The sequence below is a fragment of the Hypanus sabinus genome, chromosome 1, assembly GCF_030144855.1.
Source record: "Hypanus sabinus isolate sHypSab1 chromosome 1, sHypSab1.hap1, whole genome shotgun sequence".
Classification (NCBI taxonomy): Eukaryota; Metazoa; Chordata; class Chondrichthyes; order Myliobatiformes; family Dasyatidae; genus Hypanus; species Hypanus sabinus.
In genome coordinates, this window is record NC_082706.1 from 2,967,810 (window position 1) to 2,990,953 (window position 23,144).

The following is a 23,144-nucleotide window of genomic DNA, read 5'->3' on the forward strand; positions in this document are numbered from 1 at the left end:
ATACCACGGAATAAACAACTGCCTTCCAAAAAAAAGCATTACTGCACGTCTCAAGTTTGCAAAAGATCACCTGGATGTTCCACAACGCTTCTGGGACAATGTCCTGTGGACAGTGGGACAAAAGTTGAACTTTTTGGCAGAAATGCACATTGCTATGTTTGGAGGAAAAAGGGCTTTGCACACCAACACTGAAACCTCATTCCAACTGTGAAGTATGGTGGAAGGAGCATCATGGTTTGGGGCTGCTTTGCTGCCTCAGGGTAGTGGTCTGTCACCTGAAGCAAGGATTCACATAATTTTTCCAGCCTGAACTGTGAATGATTAAACAATGTGTTCAAAAAGACGTGAAAAGTACAATTGCTTGTGAGTTATTAGTGTCGGCAGATTGTGTTTTGTGACTTAGGTGAAGATCAGACCACATCTTAAGAGTAATTAATACAGAAAGCCAGGTAACTACAAGGGGTTCACAAACTGTATCTTGCAACTGTATATGTCGCCATCTATTATCCTGAGATTCATTTTCTTACAGGCATTCACAGTGGAACCAATAAATGTAACAGAGGTTCAATTAAAAACTACACAATAGACTGACAAATAACCAATCTACAGAAGAAGACAAACTGCAAATAAAAAAAATAATAATGATAGCACGTAGAAATTTACAGCACATTACAGGCCATTTGGCCCACACTGTTGTGCCAACTATGTAACCTACTCTAGAGACTGCCTAGAATGTCCCTAGCATGTAGCCCTCTATTTTTCTAAGCTCCATGTACCTATCTGAGAGGCTCTTAAAAGGCCCTATTGTATCTGCTTCCACTACTGCAACCGACAGTGCATTCCACGCACCCACCACTCTCTGTGTGAAAAACTTACCTCTGACATCCCCTCGGTACCTACTTCCAAGCACCTTAAAACTATGCCCCTTCATGTTAGCCATTTCAGCCCTGGGAAAAAAGCCTCTGGCTATCCACACGATCAATGCCCCTCATCATCTTATACACCTCTATCAGGTGACCTCTCATTTTCCATCGCTCCAAGGAGAAAAGGCCAAGTACCCTCAATGTATTCTCATAAGGTGCACCCTCCAATCCAGGCAACATCCTTGTAAATCTCCTCTGCACTCTCTGTATACTATCACATCCTTCCTATGGTGAGGTGACCAGAACTGAACACAGTACTCCAAATGGGGTCTGACCAAGGTCTTATATAGCTGTAGCATTACCTCACGGCTCTTGAACTCAATCCCACAGTTGGTGAATGCCAACACACCATACACCTGGACCCCAAAAACTCTAGATCTCCACACTGTCAAGAGTCTTGCCATTTATATTATATTCTGTCTTCAAATTGGACCTACCAAAATGAACCACTTCATTCTTATCTGGGTTGAAGTCCATATGCCACTTCTCAAACCCATTCTCATCCCTATCGATGTCCCGTTGTAACTGCTCACAACCCTCTAGACCATGCACAATGCCCCAAACCTTTGTGTCATCAGCACATCTTACTAACCCACCCTTCTGCTTCTTCATCCAGGTCATTTATAAAAATCACAACGAGGTCACAATCAGAACAGATCCTTGCGGAACACCACTGGTCATTGACCTCCGTGCAGAATACAAACCAACTACAACCACCCTTTGCCTCTGTGGGCAAGCAAATTCTGGATTCTTAAAGCAAGGTCTCCTTGGATCCTATGGCTCCTTACTTTCTGAAGGAGCCTTGCATGGGGAACTTTATCAAGTGCCTTATTGAAGTCCATATACACTGCATCCATAATAATTAATATTACAGGATAAACAAGCAGGAACAATTTATTAATACAATTACAATTTATTTATATAGCCATTCCAAACACACATAACATACAAAAATCAATAAGTGGAAAACACCATAAATTTGCTAAATTAAAAGAGGAAATTGTAAGACTTGGAATTTAGAACTTATTTAAAATCCTCATCCATCCCACAAATCTTTGCGTTATGACTCTGTTTGGAACATGAACAGGATATGCATTGTCCCAGTTGTATTATCTACAACTGGTATCATTCCAAAGGCACTACACAATAGCATTAAACAATTACGGCTACACAGTAATATCTGTGTAAATCTTCAGAAAGCCACAATACTAAACACCACTAGGATAGCCTGAAAGTTCCTAGCAGTTGAGAAATGAGTGTGCTTGGCTCTGCCCATACCTCAGGGTTTTACCAACTCGAGCTGAGAACAAATTAATAATAATAATTAATAAGTAAATGCATTATACTGAGAACATGAATTGTATAGTCCTTGAAAGTGAGTCAGGTCATTGTTAAGGTAAGTAGAGTTACTGACGCCGGTTCAGGAGCCTGATTGTTGTCTGAACGTGGTGGTGTGGGACTTAAGGCTCCTGTGCTTCGTTCCTGATGGTGGTAGTGAGAAGAGAGCATGGCCTGGATGGGAGGGGTTTCCTTAAAGCACCTGAGGCCCATGGACTCCTTGTTTAATAGCACTGGTCCACGGCATAAAAGCGGTTGAGAACCCCTGCCTTAGAGGCAAAGATCAGATTTCAGAATTGCCTGAGTACTCAGCCTTTTGTTTTGTTCTGCATTGGTTCTTCTGTCTCTCTTGCGCCTTCCTTCAGTAGCTTCCTGCTGTCACCTTGAAAAATGCCTCACATTTACGAAACACTGTTGTATGTGATGATCTACACTGGCAGGTGGGCTACGATGAAATATCAGCACATGCTTTCTTGTGGCACTGTTACCGAAGGCTCCAAGGACTTGTGTAATTACAGTAGTACTTCAGCCCTCAGACTGTGGTTGTTCACCTGAACTCTGATTAGGGACTTGATGGTGAACTCTGTGTAGGAGTCACCATGTTCTACGAAAGAGGGAGGCTGAGTGACCTCTCTCTGGTTTAACTAACCTCATGCAACAGCTAAAGTTGTCATAAGGCTCATTACTGGTTTATTTATATTTGAACAGGTAACCGGATCCTGACCCTGGGAGAGGTACCCAAGGACCAAGTTTATGGGCTGAAGTTGAAAGGGATTTCTATATGCTTCTCCATGTTGAAGGCAGCTCTTAGTGGCAACTATGTGAATTTTGGTGTCTTCCGTCTCTATGGTGATGATGCCCTCGACAACGCTTTGCAAACATTTATTAAGCTGCTGTTGTCGATCCCCCACAGTGATCTATTGGTGAGTGATTTCACTCTGCTGGCCTCTCCTTCCAACGTTGTCTTGTAGGGATGTATTCTCCACAAGATGGTGTTTGAGAGCAGAACAAGTGGCACAGGCCAGATAGCCGAGGCCGCAGAGCACCTCTTGTTTAAGACAGCCCTTGGAGACATAGAAAACCTGCAGCACATACAGGCCCTTTGGCCCACAAAGCTGTGCCGAACATGTCCTTACCTCAGAACTACCGAGGCTTACCCATAGACCTCTTTTTCTAAGCTCCATGTATCCATCCAGGAGTGTCTTAAAAAGACCCTATCATTTCCGCCTCCACCGCTGTTGGCAGCCCATTCCACGCACTCACCACTCTCTGCGTAAAAAAAAACTTACCCCTGACATCTCCTCTGTACCTACTTCCAAGCACCTTAAAACTATGCCCTCTCATGCTAGCCATTTCAGCCCTGGGAAAAAGCCTCTTGACTATCCACATGATCAATGCCTCTTGTTACCTTATACACCTCTGTCAGGTCTCCTCTCATCCTCCGTCGCTCCAAGGAGAAAAGGCTGAATTCACTGAACCTATTCTCATAAGGCATGTTCCCCAATCCAGGCAACATCCTTGTAAATCTCCTCTGCAACCTTTCTATGGTTTCCACGTCCTTCCTGTAGTGAGGTGATCAGAATTGAGCACAGTACTCCCAAGTGGGGTCTGACCAAGGTCCTATATAACTGCAACATTACCTCTCGGCTCTTAAAACTCAATCCCACAATTGATGAAGGCCAATGCACCGTATGCCTTCTTAACCACAAAGTAAACCTGCGTTGCAGCTTTGAGTATCCTATAGACTTGGACCCAAGATCCCTCTGATCCGCCACACTGCCAAGAGCCTTACCAATAATGCTATATTCTGCCATTGTATTTGACCTACCAAAATGAACCACCTCACACTTATCTAGGTTGAACTCCCATCTGCCACTTCTCAGCCTAGTTTTGCATCCTATCAATGTTCCGATGTAACCTCTACAGCACTCCACACTATCCACAACACCCCCAACCCGTGTGTCATCAGTAAATTTACTAACCCATCCCTCCATTTCCTCATCCAGGTCATTTATAAAAATCACGAAGAGTAGGGATCCCAGAACAGATCACTGAGGCACACCACTGGTCACCAGCTTCCATGCAGAATATGACCTGTCTACAACCACTCTGTGCCTTCTGTGGGCAAGCCAGTTCTGGATCCACAAAGCAATGTCCCCTTGGATCCCATGCCTCCTTACTTTCTCAATAAGCCTTGCATGGGGTATCTTATCAAATGCCTTGCTAAAATCCATATACACTACATCTGCAGCTCTACCTTTATCAATGTGTTTAGTCACATCCTTAAAAAAATTCAATCAGGCTGGTAAGGCACAACCTGCCTTTGACAAAGCCATGCTGACTGTTCCTAATCATATTATACCTCTCCAAAAGTTCATAAATCCTGCCTCTCAAGATCTTCTCCATCAACTTACCAACCACTGAAGTAAGACTCACTGGCCTATAATTTGCTGGGCTATCCATACTCCCTTTCTTGAATAAGAAAACAACATCCACGACCCTCCAATCCTCCGGAACCTCTCCCATCCCCATTGATGATGCAAAGATCATTGCCAGAGTCTCAGCAATCTCCTCCCTCGTTTCCCACAGTTGCCTGGGGTACATCTCGTCCAGTCCCGATGACTTATCCAACTTGATGCTTTCCAAAAGCTCCAGCACATTCTCTTGCTTAATATCTACATGCTCAAGCTTTTCAGTCCACTAAGTCATCCCTACAATCGCCAAGATCCTTTTCCGTAGTGAATACTGAAGCAAAGTACTCATTAAGTACCTCCGCTATTTCCCCCAGTTCCATACACACATTTCCACTGTCTCACTTGATTGGTCCTTGCTGAACCCTTTTTGATTGTGATTTCTTTGTTGTTCCCAGTAACATAGGTACTTTAACAGAACACAGAAGTGTACAGGCCCTTCAGCCCATGATGTTGTGCTGACCTTTTAACCTGCACGAAGATCAATCTAACCTTTCCCTAGTGCAGGTCCTTCAGCTTGCGATGTTGTGCCGACCTTTTAACCTACTCCAAAATTAATCTAACCCTTCCTGTTTAGCCCTCCATTTCTTCTTCATCCTTCTAACTATCTGAGAGTTTAAATGCCCCTAATGTATCTGCCTTTACCACCACCCATGGCAGCATGTTCCATGCACCTACCACTCAGTATATTTAAAAGAAAAGCTATCTCTAAAATCCCCCCTTTCCTCCAATCATCCAAAATTATGTCCTCTTGTATTTAACATTTTCACCCTCGGAAAATGTATCTCCTCTCTGTCTATGCCTCTTATCATCTTTTATGCCGCTTATCATCTTTTACACCTCTATCATGTTACCTGTCATCCTCCTTTGCTCCAAAGAGTGAAAAACAGTTCACTCAACCTGTCTTCATAAGACATGCTCTCTAATCCAGGCAACATCCTGGTAAATCTTCTCTGCACTCTCTGTAAAGCTTCCACATCCTTTCTATAATGAGGTGACCAGAACTGAACACAATACCATAAACACATACCAATGTGGTCTAACCAGCTACAACATGACCTTGTGGCTGTTGAACAGAATCACCCTGCACAGCTTCTTAGCCACCGTATCAACTTGCACATTAGGAAGGAAACAGTGATGAGTAGACTGATGGGCTGAAGGCTGACAAATCCCCAGGTCCAGATGGTCTGCATCCTAGGGTACTAAAGGAGGGGGCCCTGGAAATTGCGGATGCATTGGTAATCATTTTCTAATTTTCCTTAGATTCAGGATCAGTTCCTGAGAATTGGAGAATGGCTAATGTTATCCCACTTTTTAAGAAAGGAGGGAGGGAGAAAACAGAACTATCGACCTGTCAGCCTGACATCAGTAGTGGGGAAGATGCTAGAGTCCATTATTAAAGATGAAATAGTGGCATATCTAGATAGCAGTGATAGGATTGGGCCGAGCCAGCATGGATTTACCAAGGGCAAATCATGCTTGACTAATCTATTGGAGTTTTTCGAGGATGTAACCAGGAAATTAGACAAGGGAGATCCAGTGGATGTAGTGTAACCTCGATTTTCAGAAGACATTTGATAAGGGTTCACATAGGAGATTGGTGGGTAAAATCAGAGCTCATGGCATTTGGGGGAAGATATTGACATGGATAGAAAACTGGCTGGCAGATAGAAAGCAAAGGGTAACGGTGAATGGGTGTTTCTCGGAATGGCAGGTGGTGACTAGTGGGGTGCCACAGGGCTCAGTATTGGGACCACAGCTGTTTACGATTTACATCAATGATTTAGATGAGGGCATTGAGAATAACATCAGCAAGTTTGCTGATGATACTAAGCTGGGTGGCAGTGTGACATGTGATGAGGATGTTAGGAGAATTCAGGGTGACTTGGATAGGCTGAGTGAGTGGGCAGATACTTGTCAGATGACGTTTAATGTGAATAAGTGTGAGGTTATCCACTTTGGGAGTAAGAACAGGAAGGCAGATTATTATCTGAACGGTGTAGAGTTAGGTAAGAGAGAAATACAGAGAGACCTAGGAGTCCTTGTTCATCAGTCACTGAAGGTGAATGAGCAAGTGTAGCAGACAGTGAAGAAGGCTAATGGAACGTTGGCCTTTATTACAAAGGGAATTGAGTACAAGAGCAAGGAAATCCTTTTGCATTTGTACAGGGCCCTGGTGAGACCACACCTGGAGTATTGTGTACAGTTTTGGTCTCTAGGGTTAAGGAAGGACATCCTGGCTGTAGAGGAAGTGCAACGTAGATTCACAAGGTTAATTCCTGAGATGTCCGGACTGTCTTACGCAGAGAGGTTAGAGAGACTGGGCTTGTACACGCTGGAATTAAGGGGATCTGATTGCAATATATAAGATTATTAAGGGATTGGACAAGATAGAGGCAGGAAATATGTTCCAGATGCTGGGAGAGTCCAGTACCGGAGGCATGGTTTGAGAATAAGGGGTAGGTCATTTAGGACAGAGTTAAGGAAAAACTTCTTCTCCCAGAGAGCTGTGGGGGTCTGGAGTGCACTGCCTCGGAAGGCAGTGGAGGCCAATTCTCTGGATGCTTTCAAGAAGGAGCCAGATAGGTATCTTATGGATAGGGGAATCAAGGGATATGGGGACAAGGCAGGAACCGGGTATTGATAGTAGATGATCAGCCATGATCTCGGAATGTTGGAGCAGGCTCGAAGGGCCGAATGGACTACTTCTGCAACTATTGTCTATTGTCTATTGCACAGCAATTTTGAGGGGTCTATCCATAGACCCCAATATCACTCTGTTCCTTCTGTAAGCTATTGATTTCCCAGTGCCAAGGTATGACATACAGCATGGTGCCTGCATTCCACTGAGCGTAGAACAGTACAGCACAGGAACAGGCCCTTTGGCCCATAATGTTGTGCTGAACCAGTTAGATCAGCAAGACCTGTGTGGATGAGTGTGTGTCTATGAGAACATGCTAGACATGGCCAAACCAAAAGATGTGGATGAACCTGAAGGTTCATAGTCGGCTGAGGGCTAGATTTCTGGAATTAAAGTACAGTGATCCAGACCTATACAAGGTCTGTGGACGACCTACAGAAGGCTATTTCAAAAGCGAAAACAATTCAGATTGAAGTTACAGACAGAATCAGATGGACTTTAGCTCTGACAATGTTTGCAGGCTGTTACTTCATACAAGACAAAATCTAACATCATGAATGGCTTTGATGCTTCCCTCCCAGATGAGCTTAAAGCCTCATATGCATGCTTTGAAAGGGAGAATAAAATTCACTTGTGTGAATCCCTGCAGCATCTGGTGACCCTGTGATCTCTGTCTCGGAGGCCAACATCAGAACATCTTTCAAGAGGGTGAATCCTCACAATGCATCAGGTCCTGATGGTGTACCTGGTAGAGCACTGTTGGCCAACCAAGGACATTTTCAATCTCTCACTACTGCACTCGGAGGTTCCCACCTACTTCAAAAGGGCAACAATCAAACCAGTGCCCAAGAAGAGCAGGGTGAACTGATTCAATGGCTATTGCCCAGTGGCACCTAGATTTACTGTGATGAAGTACTTTGAGAGGTTTGTCATGGCCAGAATCAACTCCTGCCTAAGAAAGGACCTGGACCCTCTGCAATTTGTCTATTGCCTCAATAGGTCTCCAGTGCTTGCTATTTTAGACTTCCGCACTGTGAGACCGCTGTCTGTGTGGATCGAAAATAACATCTCCACTCTGGCAATCAACACTAGTGCACCTCAAGGATGCGTGCTTAGCCCACTGCTCCTCTCTACACCCATGACTGTGGCTAGGCATGAATTCCATCTATAAAATTGCCGATGACACTACTCTTTGCAGAATTTCAGATGGTGACGAGAAGACCTACAGGAATGAGATAGATTAGCTGGTTGAGTGGTGTCTCAACAACAAAATCCTTGGACTCATCGTAAGTAAAACCAAGGGACTGATTGTGAATCTTAGGTGATGGAACACACACCAGTCCTCATCGAGGGATCAGAAGTGGAAAGGGTGGGAAGTTTCAAATTTCTGGATATCAGTAATCTCTGAAGATCTGTTTTGGGCCCAACATATTGATGCATTGCAAAGAAGGCATGACAGTGGCTATATTTCATTAGGAGTTTGAGAGGACTTGGTGTATCACCAAAGACTCTCAAATTTCTACAGATGGAGAGCATTCTAATAGGTTGCATCACTGTGTGGCATGGAGGGGGCTACTGTACGGGATTGGAAAAAGCTGCAGAAAGTTGCAAACTCAGACAGCTCCATCATGGGCACTAGCTTCCCCAGTATCCAGAACATCTTCAAGGAGCAATGCCCCAAAAAGGTGGAAGCCATCATTATGAATCCCCATCACCTAGGACATGTTCTCATTGCTACCATTGAGGAGGTACAGGAGTCTAAAGACACACACTCAACATTTCTTCCCCTCCGCCATCAGATTTCTGAATTGACAATGAACCCATGTACACTACCTCTCTATGTTTTTCCTTTTTTATTTTGATCGCTTTTTGCACTATTATTTAGTATATATATATATATATATATATATATTTCTTTTTGTAATTTATGGTTTGTTTCCTTAAGTTTTGCAGCATTGTGCTACCACAAAATAACTAATTTCATGACATGTACCATGAAAAACCTGATTCAGATTCAGAAATCAGTAATCAAATGACCAACCAAGCTAATCTCCTCTGTCTACGCAATGACTATATCCTTCCATTTCCCTCACATTCATGTGCCTATCTGAATGTCTTAGCAGTCTCTAATGTATCTGCCTTTACCACCACCCCAGGCAACCATCATTCTCTGTGAAAGAAAGCTTGCCCCTCACATCTTTAAATAGACCTCCTTCTCACCTTAAATGTATGTCCTCTGGTATTGGACATTTCAATCCTGGGGAAAAAGATACTGTCTGCCTACTCTGCCTATGCCTTTTATATTCTTGTACATCTCTATTGGATCTCCACTCAGCATATGCCACTCCAGAGAAAATAATTCAAGTTTGTCCAACCTCTTGTTATAGCACATACCCTCTAATCCAGGTAACATTTTGGTAAACTCTTCTGTATCTTCTCCAAAGCCTCAACATCCTTCCTAAACAATACTCCAGATGTGACTTAAGTAGAGCTGTATAAAGTTGCAACATAACCTCCTCATTTTTGAAAATGCCTCAATATATAAAGGCAAATGTGTCATAATCCCTTCTTAACCACCCTATCAGCACTTTCAGGGAGCTATGGACTTGGACCTGAAGATCCTATGCTGCTCCCTTTTTTTTATCTTAACAGTGTAAATTCTCTTTACATTTGTCTTGCCAAGATGCAACACTACAAATCTGTTGATGTTAAACTTCATCTGCCACTTCTCTGTTGTTATATTAAAATTTGTAAAACATTAGATTAATGTCTGGAGGGTGAAATGACAATTTATAACTCATTCTGAATTCTTAGCGTGTGGGGTCTGGATGGCTGTTAATGGGTAATGTTTGCATAGTGTCTGTACAGTGTAAACATTGTTAATGTCTTTAGAATGTTTACATTTAGCAGCTAAATTTTTTTCGTCTCAAGCACCATTAACATGAGGAAAAGAAAGGGCATACAACAAAGCAAAAATTAGTGGGAAAGTAGAGGATTGGGAAGTTTTTAAAAGCCTACAGAGAGCAACTAAAAAAAAATCATTAGAAGGGAAAAGATGAAATATAAAAACAAGCTAGCAAATAATATCACAGTGGATAGTAAAAGTTTTTTCAAGTATGTTAAAAATAAAAGAAAAATGAGAGTGGACTTAGGACCGCTAGAAAATGAGGTAGGAGAAATAATGGGGGACAAGGAGATGGCTGATGAACTAATTGGGAATTTTGCATCAATCTTCACTGTGGAAGACACTAGCAGTATGCCTGATGTTTTAGTGTGTGAAAGATGAGAAGTGGGTGCGGTTACTGTTACAAGAGAGAAGGTGCTCAAAAAGCTGAAGACCTAAAGGTACATAAGTCACCCAGACCAGAGAAACTGGACCCTAGGGTTCTGAAAGAGGTAGCATTAGAGATTGTGGTAGCATTAGAAATGATCTTTCAAATATTATTGGACTCTGGCATGGTGTCAGACGACTGGAAAAATGCAAATGTCACTCCACTCTTTAAGAAAAGGGAAGGCAGCAGAAAAGAAATTATAGACCAGTTGGCCTGACCTCAGTGGATGGAAAGATGTTAGAGTCAATTGTTAAGGATCAGGTGATGCAGTGCTTGGTGACACAGGACAGGATAGTACAAAGTCCACATGGTTTCCTTCAGGGAAAATCCTGCCTGACAAACCTGGTGGAATTCTTTGAGGAGATTACTAGTAGAATAGATAAGGGGGATGCAACATGTTGTATATTTAGACTTTCAGAAGGCCTTTGACAAGGTGCCACACATGAGGCTGCTTACCAAATTAAGAGCCCATGGTATTATAGGAAAGTTGCTAACATGGTTGGAGCATTGGCTGATTGGTAGGAGGCAGCGAGAGGGAATAAAAAAATCCTCTTCTGGTTGGCTGCCAGTGACTGGTGATGTTCTGCAGGGGTCGGGTGTTGGGACCACTTCTTTTTCTGCTGTATATAAATGATTTAGATGATGGAATAGATGACTTTGTTGCCAAGTTTGCAGATGATACGAAGATTGATGGAGGGGCAGATGGTGTTGAGGAAACTGGTAGGATGTAGAAGGACTTAGATTTGGAGAATGGGCAAGAAGTGGCATCAAATGTTACGGGAAGAAGGCCGGGAACTGGGGTTGAGGAGGAGAAGAAGAAAAAAAGGATCAGCCATGATTGAATGGTGGAGCAAACTCGGTGGGCCAGATGGCCTAATTCTACTTGTGTCTTGTGTCTGTTAATGACTAAATGGCAAGTTGGCTTGATGGATTTTTGTTTGGATTTGGGCTTATCACTTATATGTAATATTAATGCCCTTTTGTAAGTCCAATGTGTCCAAAACATTGGTGGACTATTGGTTTAGACCAGGGGTCGGCAACCTTTCCCACTGAAAGAGCCATTTGGACCCGTTTCCCACAGAAAAGAAAACACTGGGAGCCACAAAACCTGTTTGACATTTAAAATGAAATAACACTGCATACAACGTTTTTTTTTGCCTTTATGCTATGTATAAATAAACTATAATGTGTTGCATTTATGTAATCGATGAACTCCTGCAGAGAAAACGAAATTACATTTCTGCATGCAACAAAAACATTTTGAACACCAAAAAAAAGACGTTGGGTTGAAGGTTACTTTTAAGTAAAATACTCAAAGTCTATTTGAGTCCTTCTTGTATTTATGAAAAACGCCGAACTTAAATTGTCCGCCAGCAGCAAACCAAAAATAACGTCAGCCAGCTGTCAACCTGAAAAATAAAAGGACTATTTCACTGAACAATGAAAAAATATGAATATACGTAAAATAATAGGCAATTAAAATATTTATCATATTTGGTTAATGGGATTTCTGCTCCTGGACCTCAGCGCACAGTGTCTGCACATCAGGGCTGTATGACGTCGCCTTCATCTTTACACAGGATCGCAAGCTGTCATCTGTGAGGCGTGCGCGATGTTTGTTTTTAATAAAGTTCATGTTGGAGAACACCTGCTAACATACATAAGTGGATCCAAAGATCGACAGGACTCCAAGCGCATACTTTTTCATGTTTACATAAATGTCGGGGATAGCATTCCATGTTTCGAACACAAGTTTGTCCGGTTTAGGGAGGTTTTCAATATCACTCCATTTGTGATTCTGAGCAAGAACGGCCTTCTGACGGGCAACATCTTCAAGGTCTGCTGTCAAGCGTCTAAACTTGGACACCCATATGTCTTTGTCGGCTATGTCGGCCAGTTCCATCTCAAGATCAGGTTGACTCACACCTGCCAATGCAGTCGTATTCAGTAGGGATGGATCGATGCTTAGGGGAGTGACCGGGAAGGATAATGTGTTTTTTTCCTCTCTGAACTCACAGAAGCGTTTCCCAAAGGATGTTTGCATTGCAATGATTGCAGAATGTAAATACTCCGAATTTATCATGTCGTGAGCTTGTTTGAACTCTCTTAAATTGGGGAAGTGAGACAATGTGCCTTTCTGTAAATCTCTGGCAAGCACTGTCAACTTGCGCTCGAATGCCAAAACATCCTCCAACATGTGCAGGGCTGTGCGTCCTTTCTCCTGAAGAGCTGTGTTCCACGTGTTCAGGTGCCCTGTCATGTCTACCATGAAGTGTAGCTTTTCCAACCACTCTGACTGTTCCAGCTCAGGAAAGGTGAGCCCTTTGCTGCCCAGGAAAGTTTTCACTTCTTCCAGATACGCGACATAGCGTTTCAGCACCTCCCCTCTTGACAGCCACTGGACTTTGTTGTGCAGCAGGAGATCAGAATATGCGCTTTCCAGCTCGTCCAGTAACAAATGGAATTGACGGTGATTTAAACTTTTAGCCATTATTTTATTGACAATCTGAATGACAACACCCATTGCTTCTGTGCATTCCGGAGGAAATGTTTGAGCGCACAGTGCCTCTTGGTGCAAGATGCAGTGAAAAGTCAGCAGCTTTCTGTCCAGCGACTTCTGTAGTAAAGCCAGAAATCCCTTGTGCGCTCCTGTCATACTTGGTTGCCCATCAGTAGCTAATGACACCAGGTGGGTGGTCTTTATTTGCTCTTTGGCTCTTTGGCTCTTAAACAATTCAAGACAGCCTCACAGATGTCCTCCCCCCGTGTTTGGCCTTTTAGAGGTATCAACTCAATCATTTCTTCCTGTGGCCTGGCAGAGTTTACATACCGGCAGAACAACGCTATTTGTTCAATATCACATTTGTCTTTAGACTCGTCACAGGCAATCGAGTAGGCCACAGCTGAATTGATGTCTTTAATTTGCTGTCTTGTGATGTCTTCTGCCATTTTTATGGTTCTGTCTTTGGCAGTCTTTGCAGAGAGGGGCATATCCCTGATTTGCTGCACAATTTCACTCTTGTTTTTAAAATGAATAGATGTTCTGAAATCTTAATGAAAGATTCTTTTATATATTCACCATCTGTAAACTGCTTCCCGTGCCTGACTATTTCCTGAGCAGCAACAAAACTAGCATAAGTTGTTGATTTTTCAGACTTCATCCACTTCTTGAAATGATTTTTGCTCAGATCAACCTTCCGCATCAGTTCCGAAACGGCTTTTTTTCTCTCATCTCCATCCGGATATTTTTGAGCAAGTTTCTCATTGCATATTAAGCATACCGGTAAACCAGTCTCGTCAGCAGTGAAAGCAAATGAATCTGCCCACGTATCATTAAACGTTCTGTTTTCTTCAGTCACTTTTCTTTTTTTAGAATTCTCCATAGTTAGCCTACCTTGGATCGAAAAATTAAAGAAATCGCGCACTGGCGGGTGTTAGGCATTGGCAGTGGTGACGTATATTAATAGCGACAAAAAACACGTTTTATTTAGATTGTACAAGATCACCATAATCTTCAAATTTAGAATTACATTTCAAAAACTAACAAACTAACATAAAATACATTTTAATTAAATGCTCATCATTTATTTTCCAAAGCCACAGGGAGCTGCAGCACAGAGATGAAAGAGCCGCGGGTTGCCGACTCCTGGCCTAGACATTGTAACGATTTTTCCTCATCCCTTTGTCCACAGATGTTTTGGACACAATATTTATAAGTGTATGTTGAACACTGTTAATGGACCTTCTCCAAAGTCTTGACAGCCTTTCTATAGTGGGAGAGCAGAATGGTATGCAATACTCCAGATGTGGCCTAACTAGAGTTTTATAAAGCTGCAACATAACCTCCTAACTTTTGAGTTTAGTGCCTCAATTAGTAAAGTCAAACATGCCCTATGCTTTCTTAACCATCCTTTCAGGGAGTTATGAATTTGGGCCCTAAGATCCCTCTACTCATCTAAATTGTTATGGGTATTGTCTTTAACAGTGTACTGTCTCTTGACCAACCAAGATGCAACCCTTCACATTTGGCCAGGTTATACTCCACCAGCCATTTCTCCACCCATTTCTGCAACTGATCTATATCCCACTCTATTCTTTGTCAGTCTTCTATACTATCCACAACACAACCAATCTTCATATCATCTGCAAGTTCACTAACCCACCCGTTTACATTTTCATCCACATTATTTATATACATCACAAACACCAGCGGTCCCAGTACTGATCTCTGCTGAAAACCACTAATCACACTCCAGCTAGAAAAAATCCCTTCAACTACTGCTCTCTGTTTTCTAAAAGTAAGCCTGTTCTGAACCCAATTCACCATGGATCCCATGCATGTTGATCTTCTGGTTGAGCCCCCCATGAGGGACTTTGTCAAATGCTTTATTAAATTCCATGTCAATGTGGTAAAATCCATGTAGAAATGGCACTGATGTCATTAATCACACTGGAGCAGGGGTTCCCAATCTTTTTATGCCATGGACTCTTACCATTAACAGTGAGGTCTGTGGACCTGGTTGGGAACCCCTCCCTGCACTGGAGGAATTTCTTGTATCAGCTTCCTTCGGTTCCTCATTAAAGTGCATCACACAGAGCTTCCTGTGTCCTGTGGGAAGAGTAAATGTGTCCATGTCCTGGGCTGGCCATATTCTTTAGCAAGAAAAGTTAAACTGCAAAGGAACTTTTTCCAGCTAATCACCCTATTGTATCCAAATTCTGTGTTTCAACAAAGAACTGTGAAATGAATTCACTTTACCTCTGTAACCATAGAATCTTAGAGCACAGAAGAGGACCTTTGGGTGTATTGGGTGTTTGATGGCTAACACATAGTGGCCAAGGTGTCTGTTTCCATGCTGTGTCTGTGACTGTGACAGACCAGTCCATAGTAACCACATTCCCTGCTCACTCTCCCCACATTCCTGCATCTGTTACTCCTTCAAAAGATATAATAGTCCATACAGCACACAGTGGGCATCAAAACTTGCTATAATCTTTCCCTACTCGATTGAATTTCTAATTTTAAAAATCTCTGAAACCTTTCTAGGCATTCTGCAGTTTAATGCTGGTTGTAAGTCAAACCAGGGTATATTTTATAATGTCAATTGTCAAGCTGTAGGGAGTGTTGTAGAACAGAGCGATCTGCAAGTACAAGTGCATAGTTTGTTGAAAGCAATATCGCAGATAGGAAAGGTGGTGAAGAAGATGTTTGCCATGCTGACCTTCATCGAATATAGGAGTTAGGATGTTGTGCTACATTTGTATAGGACATTTGATTAGACTAATTTTGGAATATTGTGTACAGCTTGGTCACCTTATTATAGGAAAGATACAATTGTACTGGAAGTAGTGCAGTCAAGATTTATGAGGATGCCAAGATATGGTGCCTATAAAAAGCATTTACACCCCTTGGTAGTTTTCATGTTTTTACTGTTTTACAACGTTGAATCACAGTGGATTTAATTGGCTTTTTTGACATTGATCAACAGAGAAAGACTTCTGTGTCAAAGTGAAAATAGATATCTACAAAGCAATCTAAATTAATTACAAATATAAAACAAAATAATTGATAGCACAAGTATTCACCCCCTTCAAGTCAGTATTTAGTAGATGTACCTTTGGCAGCACTTACAGCATTGAATCTCTGTGGATAGGTCTCTATCAGCTTTGCACATCTGGATACTGCAAGTTTCCCCCATTCTTCTTTACAAAACTGCCGAAGCTCTGTCAGATCACATAGCGATTATTAGTGATAAACATCATGCCACTCTAGGCTTGACAAGAAGCTCAGAGACCTCGGCCTTCACCCTGCTTTGTGTAGCTGGATCCTGGATTTCCTGTCAGATCGCTGCCAGGTGGTAAGAGGGGGCTGCCTCACCTCTGCCCCTCATCACAGGTGCCTCTCGGGGCTGTGTACTAAGCCCCCTCCTTTACTCTCTGTATACCCATGACTGTTGCCACCCACAGCTCCAACCTGCTAATTAAGTTTGCTGATGACACTACACTGATTGGCCTAATCTCAAATAATAATGAGGCAGCCTACAGAGAAGAAGTCATCACCCTGACACAGTGGTTTCAAGATAACAACCTCTTGCTCAATGTCGCAAAAACAAAGGAGCTGGTTGTGGACTACTGGAGGAATGGAGATAGGCTAGCCCCTATTAACGTCAGTGGATTTGGGATTGAGAGAGTAAACAGCTTTTAAGTTCTCGCATGGTCTGTACATACCGTCTGTGGTGAAAAAGGCACAACAGTTTGGTGTGGACCCCAGAATTCTAAGAACTTTCTGAGGGGCACAATTAACAGCATCCTGACTGGCTGCATCACTACCTGGTGTGCGAACTGTATTTCCCTCAATCGTAGGACTCTGCGGAGAGTGGTGTGGACAGCCCAGCACATCTGTAGATGTGAACTTCCCACTATTCAGGACATTTACAGAGACAAGTGTGTAAAAAGGACCCGAAGGATCATTGGGGACCTGAGTCACCCCAACCACAAACTGTTCTAGCTGCTACCATCCAGGAAACAATAAAAGAAAGAACCAACAGGCTCCTGGACAGCTTCTTCCACTGAGCCATCAGACTGCTTAACATGCTGACACAACTGTATTTCTTTGTTATAGTGACTATCCTGTTGTACATGCTATTTATTATAAATTACACATTGCACATTTAGATGGAGACGTAATGTAAAGATTTTTATTCCTCATGTATATGAAGAATGTAAGCTTTGGTATTATGCTTTGGGCCAATGTCTTGCTGGAAAGCAAATAGTCTCCAAGTCACAGTTCTCTTGCAGACTGCATCATATTTTCCTCCAGGATTTCCCTGTATTTTGCTGCATTCATTTTACCCTCTGCCTTCACAAGCCCTCCAGAGCCTGCTGCAGTGAAGCATCCCCACAGCAGGACACAGCCACCACTGTGGTTCACGGTGGGGATGGTGAGTTACTGATGGTGTGTGGTGTTAAGCTTATGGCAAACATAGTGTTTAGTCTGATGGCCAAAAAGCTCAGTTTTGGTTTTATCAGATCATAAACTTTCTTCCAGCTGACTTCAGCCAAGTTTTTAAGATTTTTTTCAACTGTAGTTATCTCTTTGCCACTCTTCCATAAAGCTGCAACTGGTGAAGCACCCGGGCAACAGTTGCTGTATACACAAATAACTACTTATGCAATTAATTAGTTTGTGTTTTACATTTGTAAGTAATTTAAATCACTTCCTAGAGATCTGTTTTCACTTTGACATGAAAGAGTTTTTTCTGTTGATCAGTATCAAAAAAGGCAAGTTAAATCCACCTTGATTCAATGTTGTAAAACAATAAAAGATGAACATTTCCTAGGCGGTGCATACTTTTTATAGGCACTGTAGCTCAGAGGCCTGAGTTTTTGGGAGAAATTGAGCAGGCTTGATATGTAGGATACCGAGGGATGACCTTCCAGAGGTGAATAAAAACTTAAGGGTTATCAGTAGGGTCTTTTTTCCAGGAAAGGGGAACTTAAAAAAAAGCTAGAGAGCATAGGTTTGAGTAAAGAGGTGAAAGAGTTTAAATGGATCGGAAGGGAATTCCTTCACACAGTGAGTAATGCATATGTATATGAAGTATATATGGAACGAGCTAACAGAGGAAGGTACAATAACAACATTAAAAAGAACTTTGGTGAAATACATGGGCAGGAGGAGTTTAGAGAGATATGGGTTAAACACAGGCAAATGAGACTAACATGCTGGGCATCATAGTCAGCATGGATGATTTGGGCAGAAGGGCCTGATTCCATGCTACATTACTCTGACTCATTGTTTTGTTGTTTTCCCCTAGGATTATCCCAAACTCAGTCAGTCTTACTATTCCTTGTTAGAAGTTCTCACTCAAGACCACATGAATTTTATAGCCAGTCTGGAGCCCCACGTTATCATGTACATTTTGTCCTCCATTTCAGAAGGTCTCACTGCACTGGGTAAGTAAATCGCTTTTTTTATTGATATGGCTGAAATCCTTGTTTTTCTTTCTTGTATGTCCCTCAACATAGGAACAGTGTCCAAGCCAAGCTTGTCATAACTCCCTGCCAACAATATCGTGATCTGCTTCTCTCTGGGTTTTTCATTCATCAAGCTTGGGACATCTGCCAAGAGGGCCAGTTTCAAGTCGTGGTCTCCTGCTGGGACCAATTTACTGGGCTCATCTGCTCTACCGCTATAGGCCTGGAGATAGCAGAAGGTTGTTCAATGCAAGCTAAGAAAAATATGGTTAAATAAGTACAATGATAACAGCTAGATGATTGATTTGGTTGTCCATCATATCCGACGATGATGAGAAACCTGGCCTGGTGAGTTTTTAAAGAGGAAAACCCATTGCACTGGGGTAGTTCTACTCTCTGAACTTGGAGGTTTGGATCCAGGACTGTGAGTAGTATTCATAACTGAGATATTGTGTGGTTGCAGTGGATGACCATGATTACTTCTGTGCCTTGTCATGCCCTTCGTTCTCCACAAGGTATTCCAGAACCATGTTCATGTTAGGTATCACTGTAGATCTCATCAGCCCAGTTTGACTTTAATGTTAGGACAGATGTATCCCTATCTCACTGGGGTGTGTAGGAGGTCCATCAGCTACCTTCACCATGTTTAGCCCACCTGTCGAAGTAGTGTATAGGGGTGTGGCCACTGTTGCATGTAAATAGCTACTTAGAGCCACAGGAAAGAATTGAATGTCCAGTGGGGACCAAAGACTGCGCTGCTCCAGCAAGGACACAGGAAGCCCCTTCACCAGAGGTGCTACCACTCCCTGGATATGCCATACAGATAATGTGTTTGAAGAAAAATACTAGTTATGGCATGCTTCCATTAGTGTCCAATGAACCTTAATGTTAGTTGGAGATGGTTGAATGAACTTTGGTTTAAGTCTCTTGACTATGCAAGCTCCCTCAGTAGTACTGTGCAAGTGCTAGTCCAAATCAAATACTCCAGCAGACCAAAGGTACGAGTGCAGTAGACTGAACCACACTGAATCAGAATCATGACTATAAATCATTGGCATGGAGGCAGAGAGAGCTGAACTCAGAACGCCTTTACTGATTCAAGATCACGCGCGTAAATCTCCCATGGGCCCCTGCGACCCGCGGGGCAGACTAATGTCAGACTGACCCGGAAGGTCTGCCCCAAGCGGGTAGTTCCAAACGTGATACCGCGTGCCTGCCCGCTGCTCCCAATGGCGGTTCGAGTCCCGTGTGTGTGGGCGGCCACACCCCCCCCCCCCCCCCCAGAAAAGTCCATCGGGGGAGTGGAGCCCCTAGTCTGTGTGGCTGGCAGCGCCGGCTCGGTGCGGGTACCCTCACTGGTTGCTCAATGTCCCAAGTGCGCCGGTTTGAGGCGGTCCACTGTAAAAGTCTCTTCCTGGCCACCCACCTCCATGACACACGTGGATCTGTTGTGCCGGATCACGGGTCCCTCGTACGATCGCTGTAGAGGTGACCTGTGCATGCCCTTGCGAATAAAAACATACTCACAGTCTTGGAGGTCTTTAGGGGTGAAGGATGGTGTGGGACCATGCCTGGAGGTCGGGACCGGTGCCAAGGTCCCTACCTTGTCCCGCAGTCTTGTTAGCACCACTGCTGGAGTTTCTTCTGAACCTCGGGCCTCTGGTACGAACTCGCCTGGGACTGTCAGGGGGGCACCGTAGACCAATTATGCTGAGAAGGTGTCCAGGTCCTCCTTGGGGGCTGTGTGGATGCCCAGTAGGACCCAGGGAAGCTCATCTGTCCAGTTGGGGCCCCTGAGGCGTGCCATCCGGGCCGACTTGAGATGCCAGTGGAATCGCTCTACCAAACCGTTGGACTGGGGATGGTACGCTGTGGTGTGATGCAGCTGGATGCCCAGGAGCTGCGCCAGTGTTGTCCACAAACCAGACGTGAACTGTGCCCCTCTGGCAGAGGTGATGTCCGTTGGGAGGCCGAACCTGGCGATCCAGTTGGCAATGAGTGTCCTGGCGCAGGACTCAGTGAACGTGTCTGTGAGCGGTACGGTTTCTGACCATCTGGTGAACCTGTCTACCACTGTAAAGATATATCTGACGGGATGGGGCCAACAATGTCCATGTGGATGTGTTGGAACCTCCTGTGCGTTGGCTGGAACTGCTGGAGTGGAGCCTTCACATGCTGCTGGACTTTGGCGGTCTGGCAGTGTACGCAGGTCTTGGCCCAGTGTCCGACCTGTTTGCGCAAACCATGCCAGACGAATCTGTCCGCTACCAGCTTGATGGACGCCCGGATGGACGGGTGGGCCAGGTCGTGCAGCGTGTCGAATACCTGGCGCCTCCATGCTGCTGGTACCACGGGTCGGGGTTTGCCAGTAGACATGTCGCACAGGAGTCGATCCGCTGCCTGGCCGATGGAGCCATCCTCCAACTGGAGCCCCGAAACAGCGGTGCAGTAAGCCGGGATCTTGGTGTCCGACCGTTGTGCTTCTGCCAGTGCTGCGTAGTCTATTCCTGAGGACGATATGCTTCTGAGTGGAGGCAGGGACGAGACAGTGTGTCGGTGATGCCATTGTTCTTCCCTGCAATGTGGCAGACGTCCGTGGTGAATTCTGAAATAAAGGACAGGTACCTCTGCTGCCGAGCCGACCATGGGTCCGATACCTTGGCCAGTGTGAAGGTGAGGGGCTTGTGGTCCGTATACATGGTGAACTCCCTTCCCTCGAGGAAGTACCAGAAATGCCAGACAGCCAGGTCGAGCGCTAGCAACTCTCTGTCGAAAGCACTGTACTTCACCTCTGGTGGCTGTAGGTGCTGGCTGAAGAAAGCGAGTGGTCGCCACTGGTCCTTGACGAGCTGCTCCAGGACTCCGCCGACTGCCATGTCGGAAGCATCAACTGTGAGCGCTGTGGGTACATTGACTCTCAGGTGCACTAGGAGGGCTGCCTTTGCCAGCACCTCCTTGGCCTGTTCGAATGCCTCCGTGTACTCCATGTCCCATGCCACTTCTTTGGCCTTGCCGGCCATCAGGCTGAACAAGGGTCTCATGATGCGTGCCACCGCCGGCACGAACTGATGATAAAAGTTGACCATCCCTACAAACTCCTGCAGGCCCTTGACCATGCTGGGCTTGGGGAACTGGCGGATGGCCTGGAGCTTCTCTGGTAGGGGAACTGCGCCATGTTGGTTGACTCTGTTGCCCAAGAAGAAAACCTCCGTCAGCCTGAACTGGCACTTTGCCGGATTGATTGCCAGTCCATGGTCGCTCAGGCGCTGGCAAAGCTGGTGTAAATGTGACACGTGCTTTTGGTGTAAACTGCTGGCCACCAGGATATCGTCCAAATAAATGAAAATGAAATCCAGGCCACGTCCCACCGAGTTTGGGCTGCATTCTTGAGACCGAAAGGTATCCTCAGGAATTCGAACAAGCTATAACGGGGTGATGAGGGCTGTCTTGGGCATGTCGTTGGGGTGCACTGGGATCTGACCATCTTCTCGAAAATCAACCTGGTCAGGGGATACCATTTTGGAGAAGATGGTTACTCCGTGCAGGTTCGCCGTAAAGTCCTGGATGTGGGGTACCGGGTATCTGTCAGCGGTTGTGGCGTTGTTGAGCCTTCTGTAGTCTCCGCAGGGCCTCCATTCTCCTGCGGACTTGGGCACCATGTGCAGCGGGGACGCCCACGGGCTGTCTGAGCGGCGTATGATTCCCATCTTACGGAACTCTTCCTTGGTGAGGTGGAGCTTGTCGGGTGGGTGCCTGCGAGCTCAGGTGTGCAGCGGCGGTCCTTGCATGGAGATGTGGTGCTGCACGCCGTGCTTGGGGTCCACCTTGGAGAACTGTGGGGTAACTAGGTAGGGGAATTCCGCTAACACCCTGGCAAATTCGTTACCCAAGAGGGTCATGGAATCCAGGTGGAGGGCCAGTAGCTTAGCTTCTCTGAGCTGGAAAGTCTAATGTCTTGGCATGGACCAAACGCTGGCCTTTTAGGTCGACCATGAGGCAGTTGGCTCGTAGGAAGTCTGCCCCTAGTAGTGGCTGTGACACCGCTGCCAACGTGAAAGTCCAAGTGAAACAGCTGGACCTGAAATGCAGTGCGATAGTTCGCAGGCTGTACGTCCTAATACTGGTGCCATTTGCAGCGGTGAGTTCGGGGACCGCGTTACGAATATCCGTGTTCGAGGGGGGGAGTACGTCGACTTCAGCCCTGGTGGGTACCGGGAAGCGCCGCCCGGAGTGTCGGTCCCAGAGGTACAGGAGGCTGTCTCAGTGGCCAGCCATCATAGCCATTAGCGACGGCTGGCCCCAGCGTTTCCCGGAAAAGCACATAGTGGATGGCAGCGGCGCGCGCCTGAACCCCATCTTTGGTGATAGAAGCACCATTGTTCCGAACTTTCGTCTTTTTCCCCCGTGGGTCTCGATAGCTTCCATTGCGAGGCCTGGGCTTTGGGGTGTGCGATTGTGGCTA

General features: G+C 44.8%; 1 protein-coding gene across 3 annotated transcripts in view; it reads left to right on the forward strand.

Annotated features, from left to right (window-relative positions):
- xpo7 (exportin 7) overlaps positions 1-23,144 on the forward strand; it is a 193,386-nt gene that overhangs the window by 150,569 nt on the left and 19,673 nt on the right. For all 3 annotated transcript variants that reach the window (XM_059959530.1, XM_059959646.1, XM_059959588.1), the window contains 2 exons: positions 2,970-3,184; positions 18,523-18,661. In XM_059959530.1, the coding sequence (XP_059815513.1) occupies positions 2,970-3,184; positions 18,523-18,661 (354 nt within the window). The remainder of the gene's footprint in view (positions 1-2,969; positions 3,185-18,522; positions 18,662-23,144) is intronic.